Genomic DNA, 27,103 nt, shown 5'->3' on the forward strand with positions numbered 1-27,103 from the left:
CAAGCTGGAAAAAATATAGAAAAACTACAAACTGAAAAATTGTGAGTCCACCAGCACAAGTAGACCAAAATAATTACCATAGTCATCATTACTTCTTTTAGTACATCCTGGAAAACTGAAATTAGAGATTCAGACAGGATATAAGGAAAGACTTTTTCATGATGAAGACAGTCAAGCTTTGGAACAGGTTACTCAGAGAGGCTGTGTATTCTCCATGGTTGGAGATTTTCACAACCAGACTGGATAAGACCCTGAGCAACCTGATCTGACCTCCTAGGTGACCTTGCTTTGAGCATGAAGTTGGGCTAGAGATCTCCTGAGGTCCCACATGAATTATCTTATGGTCCTGTGAAAAAAATTGCTTCCCTGTCAGTAACGTACCATTGCTGACCCATAGTCAGTTTGTGGTGTAATATAATATTCAGGTCCTTTTCTAAGGACTGCTACCTGCCTTATTAGTCCCTATGTTATAGGTGTGCATTTGATTTCTCCTTTCCAAATACAATGTTTGTACTCTTTTTTTTTTCTAATCAGTCCAGTGAAATTCAGTGCAACTTCTCCAATTTGTCGAGCTCACTTTGAATTCCTGTCTTTATAGGCCATGCCTGCATTTCCTCCCAGATGAGTGTCACCCACAAATACACTAAGCGTACTCTCTACTGCATCATCTGAGTTAGCATCAAAAATATCAAATAGAACTGGAGGTAAGGCAGCTCTCTCCCAATAACCCTATTTGAAGTCCCTATCCAACTTGGTAGCAGACTCTGGATAAACACTCTCTGACTGGAGTTTTTCTACCAGTTATGGATACAGTATGTTCAGATTTGATCCAAAACATATTTCCACACTTGCTTATAGTATTATCAGGTGAGACAAATTTTGTGAGTCTCACTAAATTGGAAAAACATCACTTCAGATGTTTCCTCTTTTCCTGCTAGGCAGTTATCCTGTCAAAGAACTAGTTTTGTAGTACCTGAAAAATCCCTACTGGACTATTTTTTATCACTTACTGTTTAGTAACAGATTTTACAAGATTTTATTCCAATAATTGTCTGGGTGGCAAAGCTAGGCAGACAAGTTTACAGCTCTCCACCTCCTTCCTTTTCTTCCTGTTAAAAACTGATGCTCTTTTTGGAATGTTCCACATTTTCCATCCTTGAAGATAAACAGACAGGTCAGAGATTGCTTCAAACATTTTTAAAAGTTTGCTAGAATAATTTTCACCAGCCTCACTAACTTGAAAGCAACCAGTTTCCTTAAATATTATTCAATCTGTTCTTTAATTATTCTGTTCCTATTCTTTTTGTTAGACTTAATGATGATAAATTATCACAATTATATTATGTTTCATGAAGACTGAAGAACGTAGACACTAAATCCTTTGGTCTCTTCTGTCTCTTGTCATAATTAGCCCCATAGCCTAACACTATTCTGTAGATCAGACCATCAAGGGCCATCTTGATAGCACCCTGAGGTCAAGGATCACTCTCAGAAGATGTCCAAGAGTCATTTTCAGCTGTGTTTGCAATATTGTGCCTTGTAACAAATGTTTTTCTTCCTCCTCCTCATCTGTTTGTTCCTTTTACCATAGCTCCCAAAGAGCTCCTCTCTGCCATTTCCTAAGTTTGCTGATGTTTGTTTTTTCTGAGGTCCACTGGTCACTCTGTTGTTACTATATCTTCTGCTTGTAAGAATCACTCACCGGTTTTTAAGAGCTTTCTCCCATACTGCAGAGCAACTGCTTTTGGCACCACGTTACTTGTGATACCTTTGCAAATCATTTGCTAAGTCAGCTTAGAGGGACTGGAAGTGTCTGAAGCACAAAAATGGAGGGATACTTCAGTCTGCGATACCCTATGGAGTTTCCTCAGAAGCAGGAATATCTTCACAGGTAGGTAAGGGGCTGTGGGCTTAGTGATCCAGTCTCAAAGGTGACAATTTCAATTCCACTCACAAATTGATCTTCATGTTCCATTCTCTTCCAATTACACACATTCTTTGACATTTCCAAATATCAGTCTGAGATTTTTTTAGCTCCTCAAAATCAAACATTCAAGAGAATGAGCAACTGTAAATATAGAATGAGGTGAGGGGGGGCTACGGTGGTAGCTTCTTTAAGAAACTGCTAGAAGTTGTTCCCCTTTGTTCAGTGGACTCAGCCGGGCCTAGGACAGACCCACTGCTGGCCAAGGCTAAGCCAATTGGTAGCAGAATGTTCCATGATAACACCTCTGCGATAATGTCTTTAAGAAGGGGAAAAACAGAAAAAAAAAAAAAAAGGAGAAGAAGATGTGAAGAAGCAGAAGTGGGCAGCAGAGAAGGGGAGGCGCGAGCCTTGTGGGCCTTGTGGCCCTTACCCTCTGGCCTCTTGCCAGGCGGCCGCCTGGGCATGACTCAGCCCAGCCCAGCTGCAAGAAGTGGAGAGGAGATGAGATGTGAAGAGAACCTGAGAGGTGTCTGCCAGCCTGTTGTGAAGAATTTTCTTGTGAGAGGAATGGCTGCAGATGCCAAGGTCAGTGAAGAAGGAGGGGGAGGAGAAATTCTGCTCCTGGCCAGAATTCCCCTGCAGCCTGTAGCGAAGACCATGCTGATGCAGACTGTCCCCCTGTAGCCCATGGAGGTTTACAGTGGAGCATATATTCATCTGCAGCTCATGGAGGACCCCACACCGGAGCAGGTGGATGCACCCAAAGGAGGCTGTGACCCCGTGGGAAGCCCATGCTGGAGCAGGCTCCTGGCAGGACCTGTGAACCTGTGGAGAGAGGAGCCCACACTGGCGCAGACTTGCTGGCACGACTTGTGACTCCATGAGGGACCCACACTGGAGCAGTTCATGAAGAACTGCAGCCTATGGGAAGGACTCATGTTGGAGAAGTTTGTGCAGGACTGTCTCCCATGGGAGGGCCTCCACTCTGGAATAGGGGAAGTGTGTGAGGAGTCCTCCCCCGAGCAGGAAGGAGCAGCAGAGACAACATGTGAACAACTGACCACAACCCCCATTCTCCATCTCTCTGTACCACTAGGTGGGAGGAGGCAAAGAAAAGTGGGAGTGAGGTTGAGCCCAAGAAGAAGGGAACACTGGGAGGAAGGTGTTTTAAGATTTTGTTTTATTTCTCATTACTCTACTCTGATTTTGATTGACAATAAATTAAATTAATTTCCCCAAGTCGAATTTGTTTTACCCATGAGCCTTTTATTATATTTTCTCTGCTCTGTCCAGCTGAGGAGGGAGAGTGATAGAGTGGCTTGGGTGAGTGCCTGGCATCCAGCCAGGGTCAACCCACCACAAAGCCACAGATAATCATAGAATCATAGAATCGTAAGGGTTGGAAGGGACCTTTAAAGGTCATCTAGTCCAACCCCCCTGCAAGGAGCAGGGACATCCCCAACTAGATCAGATTGCTCAGAGCCTCATCCAGCCTGGCCTTGAACGTTTCCAGGAATGGGGCTTCCACGACCTCTCTGGGCAACCTGTTCCAGTGCTCTACAACTCTCATTGTAAAAAATTTTTCCTAATATCTAATCTAAATCTACCTCTCTCTATTTTAAAACCATTACCCCTAGTCCTGTCACAACAGGCCCTACTGAACAGTCTCTCCCCATCTTTCTTGTAGGCCCCCTTGAGGTACTGGAAAATCACAATAAGGTCTCCCCAGAGCCTCCTCTTCTCCAGGCTGAACAGCCCCAACTCTCTCAGCCTGTCCTCATAAGAGAGGTGCTCCAGCCCTCTGATCATCTTCATGGCCTCTCCAACTGGTCCACATCCTCCTTATGTTGGAGGCTCCACAGCTGGACACAGTACTCCAGGTGGGGTCTCACCAGGGCAGAGTAGAGGGGGAGAATCACCTCCCTCGACCTGCTGGCCACACTCCTCTTGATGCAGCCCAGGATGCGGTTGGCCTTCTGGGCCGCAAGGGCGCATTGCCTGCTCATGTTGAGCTTCTTGTCCACCAGCACTCCCAAGTCCTTCTCCTCAGGGCTGCTCTCAATCCATTCTCTGCCCAGCCTGTATTTGTGCTTGAGATTGTCCTGACCCAGGTGCAGGACCTTGCACTTGGCCTGGTTGAACTTCATGAGGTTTGCATTGGCCCACCTCTCCAGCCTGTCAAGGTCCCTCTGGATGGCATCCCTCCCTTCCAGCATGACGACGGCACCACGCAGCTTGGTGTCATCGACGAACTTGCTGAGGGTGCACTCTATCCCACTGTCCATGTCGCCAACAAAGATGTTAAACAGGGCCAGGCCCAATACCGACCCCTGAGGGACGCCACTTGTGACCGGTCTCCACTTGCACATTGAGCCATTGACTACAACTCTCTGAGTGCAGCCATCCAGCCAACTCCTTATCCACCAAGTGGTCCGTCCATCAAACCCATGTCTCTCCAGTTTAGAGAGAAGGATGTCATGTGGGACAGTGTCAAATGTCTTGCACAAGTCCAGGTAGATGATATCCGTTGCTCATCCCTTGTCCACCAATGTTGTAACCCTGTCATAGAAGGCCACCAAATTGGTCAGGCATGATCTGCCCTTGGTGAAGCCATGTTGGCTGTCACCAACCACCTCCTTGCTCTCCATGTGCCTTAGCATGGTTTCCAGGAGAATCTGCTCCATGATCTTGCCAGGCACAGAAGTAAGGCTGACCAGCCTGTAGTTCCCTGGGTCTTCCTTGTTTCCCTTTATAAAAATGGGGTTTGTGTTACCCCTCTTCCAGTCATCGGGGACTTTACCAGACTGCCACGACTTCTCAAATATGATGGCCAGTGGCTTGGCAACTTCCTCTGCCAGTTCCCTCAGGACCCGCGGATGGATCTCATCAGGTCCCATGGACTTGTGCACCTTCAGGTTCCTTAGATGTCCCCGAACCTGCTCTTCAAGTACAGTGGGCAGTTCTTCATTCTCTCAGTCCCTGCTTTTGCCTTCCATGACTTGGACTATGTGGCTAGAGCTCTCACCGGTGAATTCTGAGGCAAAAAATTGATTAAGCACCTCAGCCTTCTCCATGTCCCAGGTAACCCGTTTCCTTCCGGAGAGGGCCTACATTTTCCCTGGACCTCCTTTTGTCCCCAACATACCTATAGAAGCCTTTCTTGTTGCCCTTGATGTCCCCGGCCAGATTCAATTCCATCAGGGCTTTAGCCTGCCTTACCTGATCCCTGGCCGCTCGAACAATCTCTCTGTAATCCTCGCAGGCTACTTGCCCTTGCTTCCACCCTCTATAGGCTTCCTTCTTTACTTTCAGTTGGTCCAGGAGCTCCTTGCTCATCCACGCAGGCCTCCTGGCATGTTTGGTCGAGTTGCTCTTCATTAGGATGCATCGCTGCTGAGCTTGGAGTAGGTGATCCTTGAATATGGACCAACTTTCCTGGGCCCCTCTTCCCTCCAGGGCCACATCCCATGGCACTTTACCCATCAGGTCCCTGAAGAGTCCAAAGTCTGCCCTCCTGAAGTCCAGGGTAGAGAGCTTGCTGCACAGCCTCCTCACTGCCCCTACGAATCTTGAACTCCACTGTGTCATGGTCACTGCAGCCAAGGCTGCCCTTGAGTTTCACATCCCCCACCAGCCCCTCCCTGTTGGTGAGAACAAGGTCCAGCATGGCACCCCTCCTCGTTGGCTCCTCTATCACTTGCAGGAGGAAGTTATCATCCACACATTCCAGGAACCTCCTGGACTGCCTGTGCCCTGCTGTGTTGTCTCTCCAACAGATGTCAGGGTGGTTCAAGTTCCCCAGGAGGACCAGGCCTTGCAACCATGAGGCTGCTCCTATCTGCCTGTACAGGGCCTTGTCTGCTCTGTCCTCCTGGCCAGGTGGCCTCTGGGGTCGTCTTTAGGGATATTTGTTCTGTAGTCAATATTCATGGCAAGCCAAACAAAATAAACTTCTTTTTTGAATACTAGGAGCAAGTAGAGAAGTACTACCTGTGTTTAGCATTCTACTTGCTCAGAGTGAATAATATTAAGTAATTAAGTACTTGTGTACATTCCTGCAGGACCAGGAGCTATATTTGTTTTAATTCTTTAACTCTTTGTACAATTAACAGTTATATTAGCTCTTCAGAAAGATTTTATTTTAGCTGAGAAATGGTATTTTTTGCTTATTTTTCAATTTGCCTTTAATTCATGCTATCAGTTACAAAATAGGAAAAATACTTCAGTGATAGATATTATGCAGATAAATTACAGACAGGATCCAAAGCAAGAAAGAGGTGCTGCTCCATAGATCTGGCTCACAAAAATCTGCACAGAACTTTTTGTTACTGATAAATGCATATTTGTTGAAATTAAATATGTTGAAATTAAATTTAACAGTAATACTTTGATGTTTTTGACAATTTTTGATAGAATCTGTAGGTTCCCCTCCCAATATCTCAATAAAGTGTAAAAAAAAAAAAGAATTTTGTTTTCCTAGAGCTTTTATTTGATTAATATTTTCTGTATGTAGTGTTAGGTTACATGATAAAAGGCACATCTCCACACACACAGAGTAGCACAGAGGCACAGCACCAGGCAGGGGAACCCTAGTAACCCAGTCAGAGAAAGAGAATCCCTGCTCCATGTCCTCCCAGGGTTGTCCTAGGAGGGCCATCAGCCCCATGTGTCGAGGATGACACCCATCACCATGAGTCAACATGCAGGCTTTCTGGGGCACCTTTCAGACTGCAGGGGGGTTACTGCTTAGGGCTACACGACTTATGGGATACAGGGAAAAGCATTTGGAGATTGTTTATGACTAACTGAAAGGTGTTTAGGGAAGGAACCAAAGGTGGGGAAAGTGAGGGATCAAGGTGGTTTGGGGAGGAACAACTGTGGGAATCAGAGGGATAAGGGGATAAAAGGGGTGGTGACATGTAAACATGCTCAATATGCTTGTCTGGTCATGCCTTGCCCTGCTCATGATAGTCTCTCCTGTCTTCTCACTAAACTCTATTTCTAAGCAATTTCCTGGGTGAGAGTGTCTCTACTCTGCATGTAGGTGTGCACATGTGTGTCTGAGTGCCAGCAACCAGAGCAGGGACCACGCATCACAGGGGCTCATGCATCCGTGCTGCCAGCCACTGGAGCAAGTGCAGGTATGCAAGTGAGCATGTGAGTGCTAGCAAAGATCACACTGGCCTAGGCAGCAAGCAGAGGTGGCATGGGAGCCAGGGGTGCAAGTGTCTCTGACTGAGCCCACAGCAGGAGCTGACTACTAGAGGGACCAGGGTGTCCAGACCAAACCAGTGGGGGCTGGGGACGACAGACACTTGTTTGCATCTGTATGTGTGTATGTCTGTGTGAGGCAACTGGAGACAAGAGGATCCAGGGGACACTTACTAGGGGATCCATAGTGTGCTTATGACTGTGAGTGCGGCTGCAGGTGCCAGTAACTGTGAAGACTGAGGATCCAGGACCAGTTAGTGAGGGTCTCAGCCAGTTACTGGAGCAATCCATATTTTGTTTATACATATAGATATGTTTCCCACCAACAGACCTCCATCTTGATGAGCCAGAGAAGGGAACAGGATAAGGCTTTTGGTGTGGTTTGTGTTTGCAGGAGTGGTGCGTTTTCTGTCCGTGTTCATCTGTGTGGCCAGCTATATGTATATATGTACTGTACGCATGTGTTTTTGTTTATACCTATTGGGACTACATGCTCAGCCTTGCTCCTGGTTGAACCTGGGAATGTGGAGATGCAATGGCTTCACCTCTGTTGGACTATCAGATGTGTCCTCTCTGTTACAATGTTTTGACATTGTATGGACAGTGTTTTAATCTCATTGCAACCAAAGAGTTTTTAATTTGTTTCTAATAATAAAATCTTACCTCAATCTCAAAATGCTTTGACTGGGAGAAAGTTTGTCTTCTCATTCCAATTCAGAAAAAAAAAAGAATCTCAAATATGGAATTTTTAATGGGGAAAAATAATACCTAATCACTTGTATCTCTGAGAGGCTCTGGCAATTTCAGGTTAAAAAAATTACTAGAAACTTTGCATTTGTATATGCTTATTAGGCTATACTTGAAATAAAAAAGAATTGCCATAGGTTGAACTGCACAAACAAACCCATAGTACAGATATGAAGTACTGGCATCTCTGCATCTAATCATTTCAAAAGGCCCAGGATGACCTGAGGAGGTCATGGGTTCATGAAGGGCAGGTCCTGCTTGACCAACCTGATCTTCTACGACCAGATGACCCGCCTAGTGGATGATGGAAAGGCCATGGATGTTATCTACCTGGACTTTAGCAAAGCCTTTGATACCATCTCTCACAGCATTCTCCTAGAGAAGCTGGCGGCTCATGGCTTGGGCAGATGTACCCTGCAATGGGTTAAAAACTGGCTGGGTGGCCGAGCCCAGAGAGCTGTGGAGAACGGAGTTAAATCCAGTTGGTGGCTGGTCACAAGCAGTGTTCCCCAGTGCTCAGTTCTGGGGCCAGTTCTGTTTAATATCTTTATCAACAATCTGGATGAGGGGATTGAGTGCTCCCTCACGAAGTTTGCAGATGACACCGAGCGTCGATCTGCTCGAGGGTAGGAAGGCTCTGCAGAGGGGTCTGGACAGGCTGGACCAATGGGCCAAGGCCAATTGTATGAGGTTCAACAAGGCCAAGTCCCAGGTCCTGCACTTGGGTCACAACAACCCCATGCAATGCTACAGGCTTGGGGAAGAATGGTTGGAAAGCTGCCTGGCGGAGAGGGACCTGGGGGTGCTGGTAGACAGCCGGCTGAACATGAGCCAGCAGTGTGCCCAGGTGGCCAAGAAGGCCAACAGCATTCTGGCTTGCATCAGGAACAGTGTGGCCAGCAGGAGTAGGGAAGTGATTGTGCCCCTGTGCTCGGCACTGGTGAGGCTGCACCTCAAATACCGTGTTCAATTTTGGGCCCCTCAGGTACAAGAAGGACATTGAGTTGCTGCAGCGTGTCCAGAGAAGGGCAATGAAGCTGGTGAGGGGTCTGGAACACAAGTCTTATGAGGAGCAGCTAAGGGAGCTGGGATTGTTATTCTAGGGAAGAGGAGGCTGAGGGGAAACCTCATTGCTCTCTACAACTACCTGAAGGGAGGTTGTAGGTAGGTGGTTGTTGGTCTCTTCTCCCAAATAACTTGTGATAGGACAAGAGGAAATGGCCTCAAGTTGCGGCAGGGGAGGTTTAGGTTGGATATTAGGAAAAAATTTCTTTACTGAAAGAGTGGTCAGGCACTGGAACAGGCTGCCCAGGGAAGTGGTGGAGTCACCATCCCTGGAGTTGTTCAAAGAACATGTAGACGTGGCACTCGAGGACATGGTTTAGTAGGCATGGTGGTGGTAGGTTGATGATTGGACTTGATGATCTTGGAGGTCTTTTCTAACCTTAAAGATTCTATGATTCTTATAAGCCCCCTTTAGGTACTGGAAGACCGCTATAATGTCTCCCGCGAGTCTTCTCTTCTCCAGACTGAACAGCCCCAACTCCCTCAGCTTGTCCTCATAGGAGAGGTGCTCCAGCCCTCTGATCATCTTCATGGCCCTCCTCTGGACCCTCTCCAACTGGTCCATGTCCTTCTTATGTTGGGGGCTCCAGAGCTGGGCACAGTATTCCAGGTGGGGTCTCACAAGAGCGGAGTAGAGTGGGAAGAATCACCTCCCTTGACCTGCTGGCCACGCTTCTTTTTGTTGACGCGGAAGTAACGGACACTGCTGACGACCAATATGATCAAGCAAATGCCAATTTATTGTTGATACATCCCGGTTAATATAGCCCTTCTAATTCCGTATCATGCGCAAGCTCTCTACTAATTGGTTAACTATATCATGCATGCGCTCCTAGCTAAAATATGATTCGTTAAGTCTCTTTGTTCACGCGCACGGCTCTCTCCACCTGCACCCTGTATCACGTTCAGCCCCCAGTCACGTATGCCAGCTGTTTTTCCTTCTTCTCAAGGTTGCTTTGTTTACTTTCTCACAGGAAGCTTCATTACTTTCTCACAGGCGGCCTCATTATTTTCTCACAGGTGGCTTCAGTACTTTCTTACAGGCAGCTTCAGTACTTTCTCACAAGCGGCTTCAGTGATGTCCTTGAGGCCTGCTGCTCACAAACATAACAATTCCATTCGGTCTGGATTGTTCACTCAGTGCCCCTGGTACTCCAGGTATCCAACATCTTTTGATGCAGCCCAGGATGTAGTTGGCTTTCTGGGCTGTGAGTGCACACTGCCTGCTCATGTTGAGAGAACATCCACCAGCACTCCCAAGTCCTTCTCTGCAGGGCTTCTCTCAATCCCTTCATCCCCTAGCCTGTATTGATACTGGGAGTTGCCCCAACCCACGTGCAGGACCTTGCACTTGGCCTTGTTGAACCTCATGAAGGCCTTACACAAGTCCAGACAGATGACATCTGTAGCTCTTGCCTTGTCCACGGATGTAGTGACTCCATCATAGAAGGCCACTAGGTTGGTCAGGCAGGACTTGCCCTTGGTGAAGCCATGCTGGCTGTCCCAAAACACCTCCCTGTCCTCCATGTGCCTTTGCATAGCTTCTAGGAGGATCTGTTCCGTGTTCTTCCCAGGCACAGAGGTGAGGCTGGCAGGTTGGTAGTTCCCAGGATCCTCATTTCTACCCTTTTTAAAAATGAGTGCAATGTTTCCCTTTTTCCAGTCAGCAGGGACTTCACCAGACTGCCGTGAATTTTCAAATATCACGGAGAGTGGCTTGGCAACTACATCAGCCAATTCCCTCAGGACTCTGGGATGCATCTCGTCAGTTTCCATAGACTTATGTATGTTCAGGTCCCTCAGGTGGTCACAAATCTGTTCTTCTCTTACAGTGGGAGGGACTTTGCTCCCCCAGTCCCTGCCTTGAGGTCCATCCACTCAAGAGGTGTGGGAAGAGAGGTTGCTAGAGAAGATCAAGGCAAAAAAATCATTGAGTACCTCAGCCTTCTCCTCATCTGTTGTTACCAGTTTGCCAGTCATGTTCATCGAGGGGGATACACTTTCCTTGTCCTTCCTTTTCTGGCTGACATACCCTGTAGAAATCCTTCTTCTTATTCTTTGCGTCCCTTGCCAAGTTGCACTCCAGCTCCCTACACAATGGGGCAGCATTCCTGTACTCTTCCCAGGATACCTGTCCCTGCTTCCACTGCCTGTGCATTTCCTTCTTGCCCTTCAGTTTGACCAGCAGGTCTTGTCTCAGCTGGTCTCTTGCCTTCCTTTCCTGATTTCTTACACCTGGGGATCAAGAGCTCTTTCACTCTATGGAAGGCATCCTCAAAGATCTACCAGCTCTGTTCTGCTCCCTTGTCCCTGAGGGCAGTTTCCCAGGAGGTCCTATTGACTAACACCTTGAACAGCTGGAAGTTTGCTTTCCTAAAATTCAGGGTCCTGACTTTACTCTTTGCCTGTCCCATATCCCTCAGGACTGCAAACTCCACCAGTGCATGATCACTGCAACCCAGGCTGCCTCCAATCTTGATGTCAGCTATTAGCTAACTTGAGTTGGTGACCAACAGGTCCAATAATGCATCCCCTCTCGTAGGGCTGTCTGTTACCTGGCTTTAGAAGTTATACTCAGTGCACTCCAGGAGTCTCCTGGATTGCTTGCAGCTCACCATGCTACTTTTCCAGCAGATATTGGGGTGGTTGAAGTCCCCCAGCAGGATGAGAGCCTGTGAGTGCGATGTCTCCTGTAGCTGGAGTGAGAAGGCTTTGTCAATAGGCTTCCCTTGATCAGGTGACTTGTAGTAAACACCAGTCACAAGGCTTCCTTTGTTGGCTTGGTGTCTAAGGTGTCTAATTCTTATCCATAAGCTTTCAATCTGCTTGTGGCTATTCTTCAGAGACAACTCTTCACAATCTATCCATTTCTTGACATAGAGTGCAACCCCTCTGCCCTTCCTTCCTTGCTTGTTCCTTCTGAACAGCTTGTAGCCACTGAGAGCAGTGCTCCAGTCATGGGATTCGTCCCACTGTGGGTATTTCTCGAGCCAGTACGGCGTCGCTGAAAACAAACCGACCTTGGGAGAGGGATACAATCACGCTTGTTGGAAGAAAGCCATGGGAGTGAGAGGAGAAGCTTTAAGATACAAGACATTGTTAGCAGAATTTATGACCTGTTTCAACAGAAGTTCGCAAAAAAAATAGTCACTGGCCTTGTAGATAAGAAGGTTGCTGGAGTTGTTATGTCTGAAATAGTAGAAGAATGCTGTAGTAGAAAATTACTAGAAAGTAGTGAAACTTAGTTTTGCTTAGCAATCATGAATATGTATACCGTGTGATCAGTGATTTTATTGGGTAAGCATGTATGTGGCATAACTGTTGATTGACAAGAATGAAGTAAGAAAGGTAATGCTTAAGAAGAGAAACGTATAAAAACCCACTTGTAACAATAAACAGGGTCTCGCTTACTCCACAAGTCGAGTCCGTGTTTCCATACGCCACAAATGGTGCCCAACATGGGGCTCAACAACGACTAACTGTCGATCCAGTGACGTAGCCCAGCTGAACTCAGAAGGTCTCCCGGGAACTGAGCTGAAAGGAAGCGCACTGCGGCCACAGTTACCTCTCGCTTGACGAAGGTAAGCGGCTGGGAACAATGGGGAACAAATTGTCTCCGGAGCAGAGATCTTGTGTAGATACCTTTAAACAAATGCTCCGAACACAAGGAAAAGTTTTAGATGAGGAAGAATTGAAACGCATTCTTTTATGGGCATCAAAAGCTGACCCCTCCATAAATACCACTAACATTTACAGCCCGGAGGTTTGGGACAAAATAGGTGTCCATCTATGGGACTGTGCTACAAAAAATGATAAGGTTGCCGCCACTTTATTGACCCCCTGGTGAACCATATTTGAAACTTTAAAAACTCACGTTGGCTCACAAACAAAGGAAGCAGAAGCAGCACCTTCGGCTTCTTCACTGCCGCCTTCTCTGGCAGACCCTGCCGTAAGACCAAAAACTAAACCTGCTGCCACCATTCTTGTGGTCCTGCTGCCTGATAATCCTGATGATGACTCAGATGACCCTTTTGATCTAGAGCCTATTAATTCAGAAAACGAGCCTGATTTATATCCTCCTGACCCTCATGATAAATTGGCAGCTGTAAGGGGAGAAGCGAAGCGAGCGGGGGTTGTGGATATGCTGCCTGCTTTCCCTGTGGTGTATGTGCCTGATCAAGACCCGTGATGGGAAGGTCTCTCGTATGCTCTTATTAAGGATATCAGGCGAACAGTGACAGACCATGGACTTGGGGTTCTGTATACAACGCATTTAATACAGTCTGTCTGTGATACTCATGTGTTTATCCCAAATGATTTTAAAATGTTGTTTCACTTAATAATGACGGACATGCAATATACTTTATGGGAGTCAAAGATGAAGCAGCTTGCAGGTGTCCAGGCTAATGAAAATTTGGCGTTAGGGAGGCGTGATCCGTTGCGAGCGGTCACTGCAGACACGTTATTGGGGCAAGGCGATCACAGCACCAACGCCGCGCAGGCTAGAATCTGCCAGGCGGGTTTGCAGCAGGTTAAACAATTGGCGCTCCATGCATTAAAAACCATCCCCGAGGCCGGCAAACAGAGACAGCCTTTTGTCCGATGTCCTGGTTCTGGCCAGGATAGAGTTAATATTTACCTGAGCTGGGTGGAGAACTGAAGCTGGTAGCCCCTATGGCTGGGATAGTTAACTAATTAGCTAACAGCTGGGGTTAATTTACCCAAATTAGCCAAAGGGCTATTCCATCCCATCTGACATCATGCTCAGTATATAAGTGAGGAGGGTGCTGAAGGGAGGCCCTGCTAGCTGGAAGAGACTGGATGTGGAGATCTGTTGTGAGCTATTATACTGTATTTGTGTTCCATCACTGTCTTGTTTTCTTCTGTCATTACTGTTAAATTTACTTTTTGTTCAATCTCAACCCGTGTGTTTGTTTTTTTTTTTTCCTGGTTTTCTTTTGTTTGTCAAATCTCCTCCTATTCTCTCGGAGAGTGGGGGGAGTGAGAGAGAGACTGCGTAGTCTGGTCCCCGTTGGGGCTGAACTACGACATCCGAGTCAAGCAAGAAGCAAATGAACCATTTATGAAATTTTTAGACTGGCTTAATGAGGCTTTGGAAAAGCAGATTGATAATGACTAGGCACGTGAATATATTTTTAAACAACTTGCTATCGAAAATGCCAACTCTGACTGTCAGAAAGTATTACAGCCTTTAAAGAATCCTAGCATTGACGATATGCTGAATGCTTGTGTGAATATTGGGTCTAGGCAACACGATCTGTCTCTGTGGAAGCATTTGCAGTGCTGTCAGCTAAGTCGCAGCAATGCTTTTTGTGCGGTCAGTGCGGCCATCTGCAACAAGACTGTCAAAAAGTAAAAGCAAATAATAAAGGTAGGGCACCTGGAATTTGCCCGCGTTGCTGTAAGGGGCGTCACTATGCCAATCAATGTTGATCAAAATTTGATCAGAATGGCCAACCTTTAGCCTTACCGGGAAACCCCAAGCGGAGCGCGGTGAAGGGTCGCACTATGACAGTAAATCACCCTTCCGGAATGCTCCCTCAAGGAGCTGCCGCAGCCTGTGCGCCAGCACAAATGGCAGTGCAGGAGTGGACCTGGCCACCTCAGCAGAAACAGTAATTTGAGACACATCAGTTGTGCTTATTCCAACAGGCACATACGGCCCACTCGGTCGTGGAATGGCAGCATTGTTAATTGGATGATCCTCTACAACATTAAGAGGCCTTTTTGTGCTGCCAGGGATCATAGATGCTGATTATGAAGGGGAAATTAAAATAATGGCATGGACTCCAATGCCACCATGTACTATACCAGCAGGAAGCCAGATTGCACAATTAGTATACTTTTTACCCCAGTCACCAAATGCCATCCGTGTTGCACAAGGCTCAGGCTGTTTTGGATCTACAGGGACGCCAGAGATTTATTGGGCTCAACCATTAACTGCGGGTCGACCCCAATTGTCTTGCACTTTACAGTCGGGAAAAACAAGAATTATTCTGCAAGGAAGTATTGACAATGGAGCAGATTTTACAGTCATTTCTGCATCGCAGTGGCCCAATCAATGGCCATTAATGGACGCTCATGCTTCCTTATTGGGAATTGGTAGTCAAACCTCCAAAACAGAGTAAAGTGCTTATTGTTATTATCAGACCAGAAGGGAGGTCTGCTTTGATCAGGCTCTATGTGTTGCCCAGATCTCCTACCCTATGAGGAAGAGACTGTTTAAGCCAATGGGGTGTGCACTTAAGCATGGATTTTTCCTAGGGGCCACTATCCTGCAGCATGTCCCACCTTTGACCTAGAAGACAAATGAGCCCGTGTGGGTAGATCAGTGGCCTCTCCTAAAAGAAAAACTGCTGCAACTACACAAATTGGTGGATGAACAGCTAAAAGCTGGTCACATAGTCCCCACAACCAGCCCATGGAACACTCCTGGTTTTGTGATTCGGAAGACAAATCATTCCTGGAGGCTTTTGCATGATTTGAGAAAAATAAATGAGGTCACTGAAGATATGGGTGCCTTACAACCTGGGCTCCCTTTGCCGACGATGTTACCACAAGCATAGACTCTTATAGTCATCAACCTGAAAGACTGTTTCTTTACAATACCTCTTGCTCCGCAAGATGCACTGCGATTTGCCTTTTCTGTGCCTTCTATCAATGCTGCAGAGCCGCACAAAAGATATCATTGGAAGGTGTTGCTTCAAGGCATGAAAAACAGTCCCACGCTATGCCAACAGTTTGTGGCTGCAGTTTTAAGCCCAATACGAGAGTATTTTGAAAATGTTCTAATCTACCATTATATGGATGACATCTTAATTGCTGCAGAATCAGAGCAAACAGCCCGAGAAGTGAAACAACAAATAGTCCAAGCAGTTTCAACAGCAGGGCTTAAAATTGCAGAAGAAAAAATACAGGAAACCCCACCGTGGCAGTATCTAGGATGGAAAATATCAGACCAGACCATTCAACCTCAACGCATCACCTTAAAAACAGAAATAAAGACTCTGAATCAGATTTACAAAAACTGTTAGGGACCATAAACTGGGTTTGTCCTCTCTTAGGAATATCTACAGAAGAGCTCCATCCTCTCTTTAAATTACTGGAGGGGGACCCAGGCTTGACATCTCCTCGAACACTTACCCCTTCTGCAAAAACCACCCTTGATAGAGTGGTTATAAAATTAGCAGGTCAAGTCGCTCATTGGCAGAAAATGGACCACCCTGTTAGCCTTTTTATTTTTTATTCAACTTTTCAACCCTATGGTCTCTTAGCACAGTGGGTTCCGCAAGACATATCTCCTTTGATTATCCTGGAATTGATATTTTTACCGCATAATTTTGGGAAAACAGTCACCACAGCTATTGAAATGATAGCTATGGTCATCCAAAAAGGGAGAGAGCGTTTATTAACTTTAGATGGTATTGAACCTAACATTATCTATTTGCCTCTTGATACAAAACAGTTAACTTTTTTAACTCACCAGTATTTTGTCTTTCAGTGTGCTTTGGTGGATTTTACAGGACAGATAAGTATTCATTTCCCAGGACACAAAATTATACAATCCTTACGCTCTCTTTCCCTTTTACCTGTTTCACAATTAGCTATCACACCAATAACTGATGCCCCCACAATATTCACTGACAGGTCTGGAAAAACAGGCCGAGCAGTAATAGTTTGGAGACATGGTGAAGAAAATTGGAAAAGTGACATACATGCCATCACGGGATCACCCCAGGTAGTAGAACTCTCTGCAGTAGTCTGTGTTTTCAAATTATGGACTACTCCAATAAACATTATTACAGATTCTGCCTACGTGGCAGGCCTTGTTTCAAGGCTGGAACATTCCTTTTTAAAGGAGGTCTCTAACGAAATCTTATTTGCCCTTCTCTGGGAACTCAAGTGGCTCCTGGATCAACAGGCACACCCATATTTCATACAGCATGTACATTCACATACCTCCTTACCCGGACCCATAAGTGAGGGAAATGCACGAGCTGATAAGCTTGCAGGTACTACAGTCCTGCAGACCATTTTGCACAAGCTCGTTTATCCTATGAATTTTATCATCAGAATGCAAAAGCTTTGCAACGTGCATTTCAACTGACTCAGGAGCAGGCAAGGCAGATCATATAATCATGTCCCGATTGTCAGCAAGTTTTGCCTGCACTGACGATCGGAACTAATCCTCAAGGTCTTTCATCACTCGAGATTTGGCAGACAGATGTCACTCATATACCAGAATTTGGCAAATACAAATATGTACATGTTTCTATTGACACTTTTTCATCTTGTATTTATGCATCAGTATACACAGGCAAAAAAGCCAAAGATGTTTGTTGACATTTTATTATGGCTTTCGCCACCCTGGGAGTTCCAAAAACTATAAAAACAGATAATGGCCCAGGCTATATAGCACATAAGACACAAACATTTTTTCAACAATGGGGAAGACAACATATCACAGGCATTCCACATTCTCCCACGGGCCAAGCCATCATTGAACGCGCAAATAGCACTCTTAAAACTATGTTACAAAAACAGAAAAGAGGAAGTTTGGGGTTAACCCAACAAGAACGTATAGCTAAAGCCTGTTATGTTTTGAATTTTTTAAATCGTTGGATGGAGGATGGGCCTCCTATACAATGCCATTTCGGCTTACACAATACTTTAAAACCTAATGAGAAAGCCTAAGTAAAGATAAAAAATTTACAGACAAATCAATGGGAAGGACCTTTTCCATTAATAACTTGGGGTAGAGGATATGTTTGTGTTTCCACAGGTTCTGGACCAAGATGGGTACCTGCTCGATGGATCAAGCCATTGTTATCTCAGTCATCACCATCTGTACCATGACGTCTGCCACACCATTGTGGATGCCACCACAACCCAAAAACAACATATGGGCAACCTTGGCGAACGTGACAGGGCAAGACACAATATGTTTATTGTTGTCTAGTTCAGGGAATCTTTTTGTAACCTGTTTGGTAGGGCAGCCTGTTGACGACTGGCATGTTCCCCCTGAAAGATTGCAATATATTAATGAAACACCTACTGGAGTTGTTGATAAATGGAACAACTGGGTCCCATGGTTTCCAATAATGAATCAAGAACCACAGGAATTGGACTTACTGGGATCTGTGAAAATGGACTACTGTCTGTATTTTAACTACACAGACCCATGGGCCAATTGGCCAAATGCAGCAAAGCTAAAAGATCCTGAACCTCATAAAGTTCAATGGTTAAATGCTACTGCATGGTGTAACTATACTGCTAAAAGCATAACATTATCCAGCAGATACCCAATTAAACTGCCTGCTGGGTTATTTTTAATCTGCGGAGATGGTGCATGGCCTGGCGTTCCCTCCCGCGCATGCGGAGGGCCATGTAGTACTGGAAGGTTAACTTTGTTAACACTCAGCACGTCCATGATTGTGACTCACAAGTTACGCCATCACAAACGTGTTACACATGCTTTTACAACTGATTGTAGGGATAATGTACAGTTTTGGAACCCTAGCAAAATTATAGCAGCATCTATATTAGCTCCAGGAGTAGGAACAGCGCAAGCGTTTACCACTTTAAATAAGTTTGGCTACTGGCTTGCAAAGCAAACTAATGCAAGTTCATTAGCTCTAAGTGGATTATTGCTAGATGTAGATTCAACAAGACGTGCTACGCTACAAAATAGAGCAGCAATACATTTTTATTATTGGCACAAGGTCATGGCTGTCAGGATTTTGATGGGCTTTGCTGCATGAATCTGCCTGATCATTTGGAATCTATTCACAAAAGTATTCAAAACTTGCAAAAAGGAATACAGAAACTGCAACAATGTTGGATACCTGGAGTACCAGGGGCACTTAGTGAACAATCCAGACCGAATGGAATTGTTATGTTTGTGAGCAGCAGGCTTCAAGGATATCGCGGAGGCCGCCTGTGAGAAAGTACTGAAGCTGCCTGTGAGAAAGTACTGAAGCCACCTGTGAGAAAATAATGAGGCCGCCTGTGAGAAAGTAATGCAGCTTCCTGTGAGAAAGTAAACGAAGCAACCTTGAGAAGAAGGAAAACAGCTGGCATACGTGACTGGGGGCTGAACATGAAGCAGGGTGCAGGTGGAGAGAACTGTGCGCGTGAACAAAGAGACTTAACGAATCATATTTTAGCTAGGAGCGCGTGCATGATATAGTTAGCCAATTAGTAGAGAGCTTGTGCATGATACGGAATTAGAAGGGCTATATTAACCGGGATGTATCAACAATAAATCGGCATTTGCTTGATCATATTGGTTGTGAGCAGTGTCTGTGACTTCCACGTCAGCAGGTGGCGCCCGAACAGGGACCCTCAGATCGGTGTTGGGCATCCCGACGAAGCCGAAGAAGGAAAGAAGAAGAGGGGATGGAAGCCGGTCGAAGGCGAGTGCTGCCCCGGCACTCAAAGACGCTAGCGCAAAAGGTACAAAAGGTACAGTGGGAATCTCGTCTTGGCCAGGCGAGCGGCTGGGGAGGAGATGGGGTTCACGCTGACCAAAGAGGAGTCAGCAGTGGTTAAGCTCCTCCAACATATGCTCTCTATGAGAGGATTAAAGTATGACTCAGCCATCCTAGAAGCTTTGCTGCAGTGGGCAAAGAAAAGGGAATTGATCCCCACAGTTGATGCTGCTTTTGAAGCCCCAACATGGGAAAAAAATAGGGAAAGAGCTGTGGGAAGAAATAAGTAAGGGATCAAAGGAGGCAATAAAATTCTCCACCATGTGGAGGCTAGTTAAAGAAACATTGAAAAGTATGAAAGCCGAACGCTCAGTCGTCGCGTCTGCTTTCGCAGACTGACCTGAAGAGCTTCTTGATTTGGGTGTCCGCTCACGTATCAGACGCTAACATCTCTAATATATATATATGTATATATATATAATATATATATACTTATATATATATATACGGTGGGCACCTGGGACACCATAGGTATTAGACTATGGGACTGTGTAATGCGGAGTGAGCCTGCTGTTCAAAAATTATTACCGGTGTGGCGTGTAATGTTTGAAGCCTTAAAGAATCACACGCAGAAGCGGGATCCAACAGCACCTGTTACCCCATCCGCTCCTCCGTCCGTGGAAACAAAGACTAACAGTGAGCTGGAAAATCCCTTTGATCCAGGTCCCATTGTTACTGTTCAGTGTTGTTGGTGTGGACGTAAGCTTATTCCAGCTGATTTATATTTGTGCTATTGCTTAGTGTTTTTGTGTATGCGGTGTCGCAGGTTGACCCCATTAGAACAAGTGATACATCCCGATTGATATTATTATGTACAAGGCACAGCATTAAGTTATAAGATCTTTAAGTGGAAACGGACAGGCAGTACAAACAGAGAAATTAACAGATTACAGTCAGGAGGCAAGTAAAAAATTTTCCTAGACAGGTATAAGCAGTCTGTGTGTGTGTGTGTATAAGCATGAAGTAAATGGTATGGAATAAGGGGTGAATACTGTGTGGTTTCAGCAGGGATGGAGTTAATTTTCCTCTCAGAAGCTTTGGATTTTGTATGTGAAGAATGTTGATAAAAATGCTCTGATGATAAGAGTTGTTAATGAGACCAAGGACACTGTCTGGCTTTCCAAGTCTCGTTAATGTGTAGGTGCAGGGAGCTGGGCCAAAGACAGACAGAGTATCATTCATTTGGACATTTGGTGGTGAGAAATTGTACACTGTTCATTTTGTATATATTAATGTCCTTATATTTTGTTATTATTGTAGGTTTCCTCTTAGTAAACTGCAGCATAAGGCAACGTGTAATTGGCTGACCGTGGCCCCCATTCCCTCTTCACGCCCCCCCCCCAGCCCTGTCCTGCTCAGGGGGCGGGGAAGGAGGTGGAGATGGTGTTAAGCCCCGGAAGAGGGAAGGGAAGGGAGGAGGTTGTCTTGTTCCCTTTCTCATTATCCCGCTTTGGTTTTAGTGATGGGTGAGTGGTTTTCCCCAGGTTGGGTCTGTTTTGCCTGTAGCGGTGGCTTTAAGGATCCCTCCCTATTCTTGTCTTAAACCTCGGGTTTTAGTTTTCTCCTCTTATATGCCCGGGGCCACAGCCGCTGCCAGGCGCCTCCACCCCCGCTCCTTGACATGGTCAACAGATACTCCTGTCTGAGTCGGCCAGTGGCCTTTAACAAGAGAAAACCTGCAACATTTGAATGAGTGAGCTGACGAGCGATTACAGCTTTAACACATACAGCCAACAGACAGTTCCTGGAATACACCTGTGTTTGTAATTGTCGTAGTTCAGCCCCGATCAGGACCAGACTACGCAGTCTCTGTCTCGCTCCCCCCACCCTCCGAGAGAATAGGGGGAGATGATATAAGAAAAACGGCTCAAGGTTTGAGATAAGGACGGGGAGAAATCCTTAAAGTTACCATTATGGGCAAAACAGACTCGACTTGGGGAAAACTATTCATTTATTTCTAAAATTAGCAGGAGAATGAGACAGGGAACAAGATAACCTCCCCCCACCCCTCCCTCTTCCCGGGCTTAACATTATCTCTACTACCTTCCCCTCCCGAGCGGCACGGGGGGGGAAAAGGGAATGGGGGTCGCGGTCAGTTCATCACGCGTTGTTTTACGCCGCTGTATCATCGTCAGGGGAAGAACTCCTCGCATTCCTCCTCTGCTCCAGCGTGGGGTCCCTCCCACGGGCCACAGTCCTTCGTGGAACTGCTCCGGCGTGGGTCATCTCTTCCACGGAGTGCAGTCCCTCTAGAACAGCTGTCCCAGCGGGCCCTCCACGGGCCACAGCCTCCTTCAGGCCTCCACCTGCTCTGGCGTGGAGTCCTCCACGGGCTGCAGGTGGATCTCTGCCCCTCCGTGGACCTCCATGGGCTGCAGGGGGACAACCCGCTCCACCATGGCCTTCACCACGAGTTGCAGAGGAATCTTGGCCAGGAGCCATATTACTCCTCCCCCTCCTTCTTCACTGACCTTGGCATCTGCAGCCGTTCCTCACAACAGGCTGGCAGACGCCTCTCAGGATCCTTTTTACATCTTATTCACTTCTCATCTCCTCTCCACTTCTTGCAGCCGGGCCGGGCCGAGTTGGGCCCAGTCGGCTGCCCGGCGGGAGGCCAGAGGGTGAGGCCTGCAAGGCCCATGAGGCCTGCGCCTCCCCCTCTCTGCCCCCCGCTCAGCTGCTTCACATCTTCTCCTCCCTCTCTTTCCTGTTTTCCCCTACTTAAATACGTTATCACAGAGGCGTTATCACGGGACATTCTGCTACCAATTGGCTCGGCCCTGGCCAGCAGTGGGTCCGCCCTAGGCCCGGCCGAGTCCACTGAACAAAGGGGAGCGACTTCTAGCAGTTTCCTACAGAAGCTACCACCTTAGGCCCCCCCTCACTAACAAAACCAGAACAGTAATACAGAAAAAAATCAGGCAAATGGCCACTCTTACAGGATTTAAGGGCAGTAAATTTGGTAATTGAGGATATGGCACCTTTGTAACAGGGGTTACCATCTCCTTCAATGATACCTCGAGATTGGAATATTATCATTATTGATTTAAAAGATTGTTTTTTCACTATACCTTTACATCCTGAGGATACTCCATGATTCGCATTTTCTGTGCCTTCAATCAATATGGGAGAACCTAATCAGCGATATCATTGGACGGTACTTCCGCAGGGTATGAAAAATAGTCCAACCATCTGCCAATGGTACCTCGCACAGGCCATAGCACCAGTAAGGCGCTTGCATAGGAATAGCTTCATTTATCATTATATGGATGATATCTTGATTGCAGCACCTGATGATTCTCTGGTGGAGAGTTCTTAATGATATCACCAATGCATTATCCTGATTTAAATTGGTTATTGCTCAAGAAAAAATTCAAAAGGTGTGTCCCTAGCAGTGTCTCGGCTGACAAATTATGGAAAGAACAATTAGGCCGCAAAAGTTAAAAATCCCTCAAACAGTGTTTACCTTAAACGATTTGCAGAAATTGCTGGGAGCTATCAACTGGGTATGCCTGGTATCAGGCCTCTCTACAGAATTGCTTTCTCCACTATTCCAAATACTTAAAGGAGACTCAGATTTAACCTCTTCTAGGAGACTAACTCCAGAAGCACAAATGGCATTACAAACAGTTTTGCTACAGATCTCCATTCATTGGCCTAAGCAACCGATGCTGAAATTTTTAGAATTAATGTTGTATCCAGCAACTCATCTAAGTTGCATTCCCATAGAAAATGCCTTAACAATATTTACAGATGGATCAGGAAAAATGCACAAGACCATGACTGTGTGGAAGAAAAATGGTAAGTGGCATCATGACGTACAATTGGTAGAAGGTTCAACCCAAATTGTAGAACTTGCGGCAGTGGTACAAGCTTTGTATAAGTGGAAAGATTAATCCCTCACTATTGTCTCTGATTCTGCCTATGTGGTCAATGTAATACAACGTGCTGAATGGACAACGTTAAAGGAAATTAATAATCCTTTGTTGTATGATCAGTTTCAACAGCTATTGTTGGTATTACATGTGCGGGATCATCCTTACCTTATTGTACATCTGAGAGCTCACACTTAGCTTCCAGGACTTGACACAGAAGGTAACACAAGAGAATCATAGAATCATAGAATCATAGAATGGTTAGAGTTGGAAGGGACCTTCAAAGGTCATCTAGTCCAACCCCACTGCAAGGAGCAGGGACATCCCCAACTAGATCAGGTTGCTCAGAGCCTCATCCAACCTGGCCTTGAACGTTTCCAGGGATGGGGCATCTACCATCTCTCCGGGCAACCTGTTCCAGTGTTCTACAACCCTCAGTGTAAAAAATTTTTTCCTAATATCCAATCTAAATCTACCTCCCTCTATTTTAAAACCACTACCCCTTGTCCTATTGCAACAGGCCCTACTGAACAGCCTCTCCCCATCTTTCCTGTAGGCCCCCTTGAGGTACTGGAAGACTGCTAGAAGGTCTCCCCAGAGCCTCCTCTTCTCCAGGCTGAGCAGCCCCAACACTCTCAGTGTGTCCTCATAGGAGAGGTGCTCCAGCCCTTTTATCATCTTCATGGCCCTCCTCTGGATATTCTCCAGCTGGTCCATGTCCTTCTTATGTTGGGTGCTCCAGAACTGGACACAGTACTCCAGGTGGGGTCTCACCAGGGCAGAGTAGAGGGGGAGAATTACCTCCCTCGACCTGCTGGCCACGCTTCTCTTGATGCAACCCAGGATGCGGAGAGCAGATACTCTCACTAATGTGGCCCTCGTTGCAAGCTAAGCTGTCCCATGAATTTTATCACCAAAACTCTACAGCCCTTCAACGACAATTTAAGCTGACACAGGAACAAGCTCGGGCAATTGTGCATTCCTACAGCAGTTACAAAAACATAATTATGCCACCTCTATATGGGGTTAATCCGCGCGGTTTGTGCTCTCAAGAATTAGGGCAATCTGATATAACTCATGTCCCATCATGCGGCCGACACAAATACGTACGTGTAACTATCGATACCCATTCCAGCTTATTGTTTGCCTCTGCTCATACAGGAGAACATGCTCGAGTTGTTTGCCAACATTGGATGTCAGCATTTGCTTTCATGGGGGTTCCCACGCGTATTAAAACAGATAACGGGCCACAATATGCTTCTCGTGCAGTCAAACCTTCCTTGCTCTTTGGGGCATTGAGCATGTTACTGATATCCCACATAACCCCACTGGATGGGCAGTCATTGAATGTGCCCATGGCACAGTTAAAAACATGCTGTTAAAATAAAAATTTTTTAAAAAGGGGAAATGGAAGGAAAATCTACAAACAAAAGTTAGCAAAAGCAATGTATGTGCTCAATTTTCTAAATCGATGGAGTGACAATTCTACAATTCTTCCCCAATACAGAAACATTTTGGATCATCTGCTGTACATGATGCCATCCGAGGGCAAGCTCCGGTGATGGTTAAGCATCTGGAAACAGGTAATTGGGAAGGACCATTCCCTCTTATAACGTGGGGGAAAGGATATGCTTGTGTCTCTACAGGAGCAGTGAACAAGTGGATCCCTGCACGATGGGTACGACCAGTGCTCCAAGCCGCCTTGCGTTCGTCGGATTGTTAAAAAGCTGTGTGGCAGCCCCATGGACATCGGACATGGAGGGAACAAACGTGTGGGTAACTATGGCTGGTGCCACGGGGCAGGGCGCCATTTGTCAGTCTACGTCATCTGCAAGTGACCCTTTCAGAACATGCTTGGTTGACCTGCCAGATAACGGTAGGATGGCAACTCTGTGTAAAACAACAGCAGCCGCGAGTGCTGAGTACTGAACTACAAGAGATGGAACTTTTGGGATCAGTAAAGATGGACTTCTGTTTTCTTTTTTTTAACTATTCAGGAGCTAATGTTTCTAGAGGGGTAATGATTGTAAATGCTCTAACATCTATACATTGCAATGATACAGCATGGTATAATCATGCGAGCAGTAACACATCAAAATCCAGACAGCATAAAGGACCTAAACAAAATACACATAGCTTTGAATCTGATTGCCAAGATAATATAGGGTTTTGGGAACCAAGTGAAATTATTGCTGCTTCAGTCTTTGCACCTGATGTGGCAAGTGCCTAGGCATTAGCTACGCTAAATAAATTGGGCTATTGGTTTGCTAAGCAAATAAATACAACTGCATCGGCACTATCAACGCTGTTAACTGATGTAGATTCAATACACTACGCTACTTTACAAAACAGAACCGCTGTTAGCCTGCAGAGCACATATTTGACAGGCCTTGTTGCATGTGCTGGCCACGCATGCAGCAATGTCTGGTCAGTACTCTTTCACTGAATCTGCTGAGGGGATAAACAGAGGTGGCTCGGAGCAGAGGAGAGAGAAGAGACTCGGAGCACACTCTATTAACAACAGGGAACACCCTGAAGGTGCTGCGCCTGCCTCCCTTCTCTGCTCTGACCTGGCTGATCATCATCCTCCTGCTCAGCGGTGTCTTTGGCATAGTCGGGTTGGTAACAGAATAGAGCAGCAATAAATTTTTTATTATTAGCACAAAATCATGGTTGTCAGGATTTTGATGGGCTTTGCTGCATGAATCTGTCTGATCATTCGGAATCTATTCACAAACTATTGAAAACTTGCAAAAAGGAGTACAAGAACTGCAACAAAGTGATGATTTTGATATATTCAGAAATCTTTTTGGTGGATTGATATAAACTTATTACAAATAGCTGTAGGATGCCTATTCATTCATTTTATATATGTATTTTGATCTGTATTCCGTGTGTGTGTTGAAATATGTGCAGACTTTAATAGATAAAGCGTTGAAACAAGCCTCTTCTCATAAACAAAGAAGGGGGAGATGTGGGTATTTCTTGAGCCAGTACAGTGTCAGTGAAAGCAAACTGACCTTGGGAGAGGGATACAATCATGCTTGTTGGAAGAGAGCCATGGAATGAGAAGGGAATCTTTAAGATACAAGACATTGCTAGCAGGATTTATGGCTTGTTTCAACAGAGGCTTGCAAAAAACTAGTCACTGGCCTTGTAGATAAGAAAGTTACTGGAGTTGTTATATGTATAATAGTAGAAGAATGCCATAGTAGAAAATTACTAGAAGGTAGTGAAACTTAGTTTTGCTTAGCAATCATGAATATGTATAATGTGTGATCAGTAACTTTATTGGCTAAGCTTGTGTGTGGCATAACTGGGTGGTTGCTGTCCTTGGCTAAAATCAGAATTGTGATACTAGGCATCATACTAGGTATAATCATTAACATTCCGTGCTTGGTCACCTGCCTACAAAAGTGATACAGAGAATACTACATCAGGGCGCGCACGGCATACGACGTCAGTTCCGACTGCTCATCTCACAGGCTCGGGCTGTAGTGGCAGCCTGTCCAGCATGCCAAGCAGCAAAGCCAAACCAGCCCTTATACTACCCAGGCATTAACCCCTGGGGGTATGCTCCCAACCAGGTATGGCAAGTGGATATCACAGAGTACGCGCCATTTGGCCGTCTTAAGTACATTTATGTTGTGGTCGACACTTGCTCCTGAACTCTCTTCGCATGTCTATTCACGAGGTCCACGGCGCAGAAATCCATCCTGCACCTGAACCGGGCTTTTGCCTGCTTAGGGGTACCTCGGGAGATAAAG

At 46.0% G+C, this 27,103-nt stretch overlaps 1 protein-coding gene across 1 annotated transcript; it reads left to right on the forward strand.

Moving 5' to 3' along the window:
* The first annotated feature begins 18,072 nt into the window (after positions 1-18,072).
* Positions 18,073-27,004, forward strand: LOC147596806 (endogenous retroviral envelope protein HEMO-like). Its single transcript, XM_086769649.1, is given in 3 exon segments — positions 18,073-18,670; positions 18,673-18,821; positions 26,924-27,004. Coding segments are annotated over 3 exon segments (828 nt in total).
* Positions 27,005-27,103: the final 99 nt, after the last annotated feature.

Source organism: Chlamydotis macqueenii, chromosome W (assembly GCF_036417535.1).
Source record: "Chlamydotis macqueenii isolate bChlMac1 chromosome W, bChlMac1.mat, whole genome shotgun sequence".
NCBI lineage: Eukaryota > Metazoa > Chordata > Aves > Otidiformes > Otididae > Chlamydotis > Chlamydotis macqueenii.